The 4,900-nt window shown below is 26.0% G+C and overlaps 1 protein-coding gene across 1 annotated transcript in view; it reads right to left on the reverse strand.

Annotated features, from left to right (window-relative positions):
- The window catches only part of LOC107616973 (GDSL esterase/lipase At5g03610-like), a 5,857-nt gene extending 2,449 nt beyond the window's left edge, over positions 1-3,408 (reverse strand). Inside the window, exons 1-2 of the mRNA XM_016318824.2 lie at positions 3,238-3,408; positions 2,966-3,160 (exon numbers count right to left, since the gene is read on the reverse strand). Coding sequence (XP_016174310.2) covers positions 2,966-3,160; positions 3,238-3,391 — 349 coding nt within the window. The 5' untranslated portion in view covers positions 3,392-3,408. The remainder of the gene's footprint in view (positions 1-2,965; positions 3,161-3,237) is intronic.

Consider the following 4,900-nt stretch of genomic DNA (forward strand, 5'->3'; position numbering starts at 1 on the left):
AATATGATTATTTTTAAAATGATTTCTTTATAATTTCATCATCATTTTCACATTCTCTCTCATTCTTTATCATCTTCTCTAGCCGCCGCATCTCTGTTGGTAATGTTTGTTTCTGAAAACTGAAATTCAATATATGTTTGATGGTCAAAAATTAAAATTAAAATTTCAGTCTTAGGTCACAAAATCTCAATCTTTTTAGTATTTTCAGGATATAAGGACACAAAAGACTAAAATTTTTTAGATAAAGACTAAAATTATAACAATTTTTTTTAATAATTAAGGGTATTTTAGTAAATATTGTTATTTTATTTCATATTTATCTTAAATTAAATGAGATACTAAAATAGCCAACGAGTTATAACTTAAATGAAATAATCTCTCCATACTCACTTAGAAGTTGCAGATTCGAATCTCACTTCTGACTTTGTAAAAGAAAAAATGAGATACTAAAGTATAATTCAATTTTATATACTTCACACCAAGAATAATATAGATCTTTAATTTAATCTCTTTCTCTCGATCAGTCTTCAGGTTAATTTATGAGTAAAGTATCATTTTTATCCCTAACGTTTGGGGTAAGTCCTATTTGTGTCTCTAACATTAAAATCATCCTATTTGTATCCTTAACGTTTATAAAAGTAATTCAATATTATCCTACTATTAATTATACTAACAAATCAGATTATATTTTTCAATTATTGTCACTTGAATGTATTCATTCTCAATTAGGTCTCACTTGGATGTGGTCGATTTTAATATTATATCCACTATTTGTGTTTAGATTCAATTATATCCTTGGAAAAGTGAATTATATAAATGTTGTAGGAATTAGTTTCAATACTTGATGAGCTATTTTTCGGAGTAGATTATCGATTCTATCCCAAACATTTATATTCTAACTTTAAGAAGAGGTTTTTAAAACTCAAATTAAAGCGCTCATGATGTGTAATTGATGGCAGGATAACATTGAATCACTTTTACAAACGTTAGAGATACAAATAGGACGATTTAAACATTAGAGACACAAATATAATTTACTCCAAACGTTAGGGATAAAAACGATACTCCACTCGTAATTTATTTATTTGACTTAAATTGATGGATTTTTTTTCTAAAATTAGACCTTTAAAAATAAGACGTTAAATGGACTCAACTTAATTAATTCAAAACAATTGTTGAATGAGCCCACCTACAATTAATCATGTAGCCCAGTTACTTATTTATTTTTTGGATAATAATCCAGTTCAAGTAACATACACGTAGGCTTGGTTTGGTTTATAATATCTTAAGTATTTTTAGTTAAAAGTTCAAAAATTACTAAAATTTATTATTTTTGTTCAATGTTTTTAGTAATTAAATTAATTTTTTAGTTTGATAATTTAATATTTATTATTATTAAAAAATTAAATTTTTTTATATTTTTAATAAAAAAAATTTTGTTTTATAATTTCAACATATACCTTAAAGACACATGAGAGATAAATTTTAATAAATTGAACCTCCAATCTTTCTTAATCTTTTTATGTTGTTGCACCTTGCACGGCGTGTTAAGAAAGGTGGTGGAAGGTCATTAAATAAGAGATTGTCTTGAATTGGATAGCAAGAATATTAGTTCTTTGATTCAGCTTCCCAAGGATTCACTCTTGTCATTCTTTCCTCGAAATCGAAGAGCTATGGTTACTTAACAAAAGAGGGTGGAATAATTTATCTTGACTAATTTTACCCATAAAAACTTAACAAAAGAATAAAGTAAAAATTTATTTAAAAAATAAAATTAAATTGAATTAAATATTAGAAATATTTTTTATATATTCTTCAAAAATTTCAGAGCCAAAAAGATACACTATATTCTAAATAAAATTAAATATACTTGTAAAAAGACACATTGATTTAAAGAAAAGTATATTATTTTAGATGAAAAAGAAAATATCGCTCAAGAAATATAACATAATCTTTGATACTGAATCTAGGGATAGAAGTGAGTCAAGCCAGCTCGAGCTCAACTCGTTAATATCTCGATAAGCTAAACTCGTGAGCTAATGAGACAAGTTTGAGCTTGAAATTGAGCTTATAAATTAAATGAGACGAATTTAAACTTGGAAAAACTCAGTTTATTAGCTCGTAAGCTTACTCGATTATATATATTAAGACACATATTCTATATGCATTTAATCTATACTTTTAATATTATATATAAACATATGAAATAGTAATATATATTAATTATCTTAATTATTTAAAATTTATATTTATTTTTTACATATAATTTTGATGTAGGACATAAATAAAAAATTTATAATTTATTTATATTATAATTTATTGATATAGAATTATGGATTATATATTTATATTTCTATTATTTGAACCAGTTCGTGAGTTTTCGGTGAGCCGAGCTTGAGTTGAAGAAAAAGGCTCGATTGTTAATGAGTCGAGTCGTGAGCCAAGCTCAATTTTATTGAGTCGAGTTTGAGTTTAGTCTAACTCGACTCAGCTCGGCTCACTTCCAGCCCAAACTGTATCTATGATAGTAGAATCCTAATCTAATTTTTCTTTACACATTTATCCTTGTTGTAAGTTGTAACATATGAATTTCTTGCGTAGCAAGTACCCAATCTTTTTTGGCGCCATTCCAATATCTTGCCGTTTAATTTATCATCACTTTGACATTTTAGAAGTGGTTTAATTTTATTAAATTACGTAGTTGTCTTTTTCTTCTTGAAATCATTGATGTTATCATCACAATGAAAAGAAGATGGAGATATTGCAGAAGTAGACATAAAATTTTAAGAATAATTAATTTATTTTTTTTTTTTTTGAAGGAAAAAACAAAGACAACTTAATTGATTAAAGGGAGTGAAAGAGGAAACGAAAAATGGGCTCGTTTTTACTATTTCTATGAGCATTGAAAAAGAAGAATGAGGACGCAGAAATATAATTAATGTTGAGAAAGTTTCATAGCAGTTACCAAGATAATCGGTGAGGACACGACCGTCGCAAAATCTTCCGCCAGGATGGCCAGGAAATGTGATTCCGCAGGGAGGCTTATAAGACTGCGAGTGAATGAAATTGCCAGTGTCTACGTATGAATCCCCAAACACAAACAATTTCACATTCCCATTGCTGCTGCCAACCACCCCATATGTCTTCTTAGCCCCTTCCACTGTTCCATAACAATAACAATGAAATGAAAACCAACAAGTAAAGCTAAGAATCATATTGCTTTGATTTGAGCTGTACCTGTGAAGATGGAGAGGAGGAGAACAAAAAGGGTTGTGAGGGTGATTATGAATGGAGATTGCTTCTTCCTCATTGGGACTGTGATGAGCTTTTGATTTTGAATGATGAGAGAGAGTACTAGCAAACCATCAATTCCGCGTTTGCTTCCACACATTTAGGCGAGGCAGTAAAGTTGTATAAATAGTTGAAAAAAATCAGGTGATAGATTACAGCTTATAAATAATTTGACAGATTTAATTAAATTATTATTTAATAATTTTAATTATAAAATTTTTCATAAAACAAATTTAAATTTTCACATAAAAAATTATATATACCAACTTATCTAATAATTTTTAATTATTAACTTTATATTAATATAACTACACGTGAAAATATAATTTATTTGATGGCATAAATGGAATGGAACAATGCCAAACTCGATCTCCTTGCATTTAAAAGGATTCATCATCTATAATTTTCCACTGATTGTTTTCCATACAATACTTCCTCATTACAATACATTTGTTATGGTTATTTTTGTTGGCAAATGTTTTAAAGGCATTAATTAAGAATATTATTAAAAGAAATTAATAATAAAAAAGAATTTATTATTTTCTTCTTAACAAGCGTACTTATAAGACTTTTTAACTAAGTAATACTACGAGAAAAAAATATTCTTTTTATTTTCAATGTTTTATTTTAATTTTATTACTTCTAAATTTTATCCTTTTTTTATCAATTTTATTCTTAATATTTTTAAACATTTCGACTTTACTACTATTTTGTCAAAATTTTTTAACAAGACAAAAAAACTAAATGCATTTTAAAATAAATAATTTTATTTCACCATTTTAATTGTGTGGGTCAATCTTATCAGATGATTAAAAATCTGAAACATATGCATGGAATAATCTTCTAATGAATATGATGTAAGATCCTTATCATCAAATTGAGATTATCCATTTTCATTTTTCACTAAATTTATAACTTGAATACTTTATTTTACTTGATGATACCAAAAGTTAAATAAGGGAATCTATTAAAGATCGAGGATCCTCCTTCCAATATTAAAATACAGAAATAATTAATTTCTGTTTTCTTTTAGAGGGGGCCGGGGTCCTAGTTTAGTATTTGTATTTCATTAATCAATACTTTATAGATTATATATATTAAAATTATTATATTATGACAAATACTAAACCTAACAAATTGCTATNCAGGAAAAAAAAAACCCATATAGCATTTAATATTTAAAAGGTTTAATTCTTTTATCAACTTAAATGATTTATTTTTACATAACAGAAACAAAATTTTGTATATTATTCTTAAAGTGTTTGTATGGCTTTAAAAAAGAGGTTGAATCGAGAATTCTTTATAAATTTATAACTTTAAATATATTTGTTGTTAGTTTTGCAAAATGAAGATTTAAAAAAGTTTTTCATTTTGTTCATTTCGAATAATGCAAAATAAAGAATGGAAGAAAATATGACATTACTATACATCTTGATTCAATTTCTTTATGCAGTAAAATCTACATCTAATTTTTAATGTGATAATAGCAGATTTTTTATTATAATTTTAGCAAAAATATCATCCAAATACTAATAGATTACACCCTAATCTATTTAATTAGTATTCCGATACATTTCACCAAGCTCAAAACACAACTAAATTTCAACTT

Source organism: Arachis ipaensis, chromosome B09, assembly GCF_000816755.2.
Source record: "Arachis ipaensis cultivar K30076 chromosome B09, Araip1.1, whole genome shotgun sequence".
NCBI lineage: Eukaryota > Viridiplantae > Streptophyta > Magnoliopsida > Fabales > Fabaceae > Arachis > Arachis ipaensis.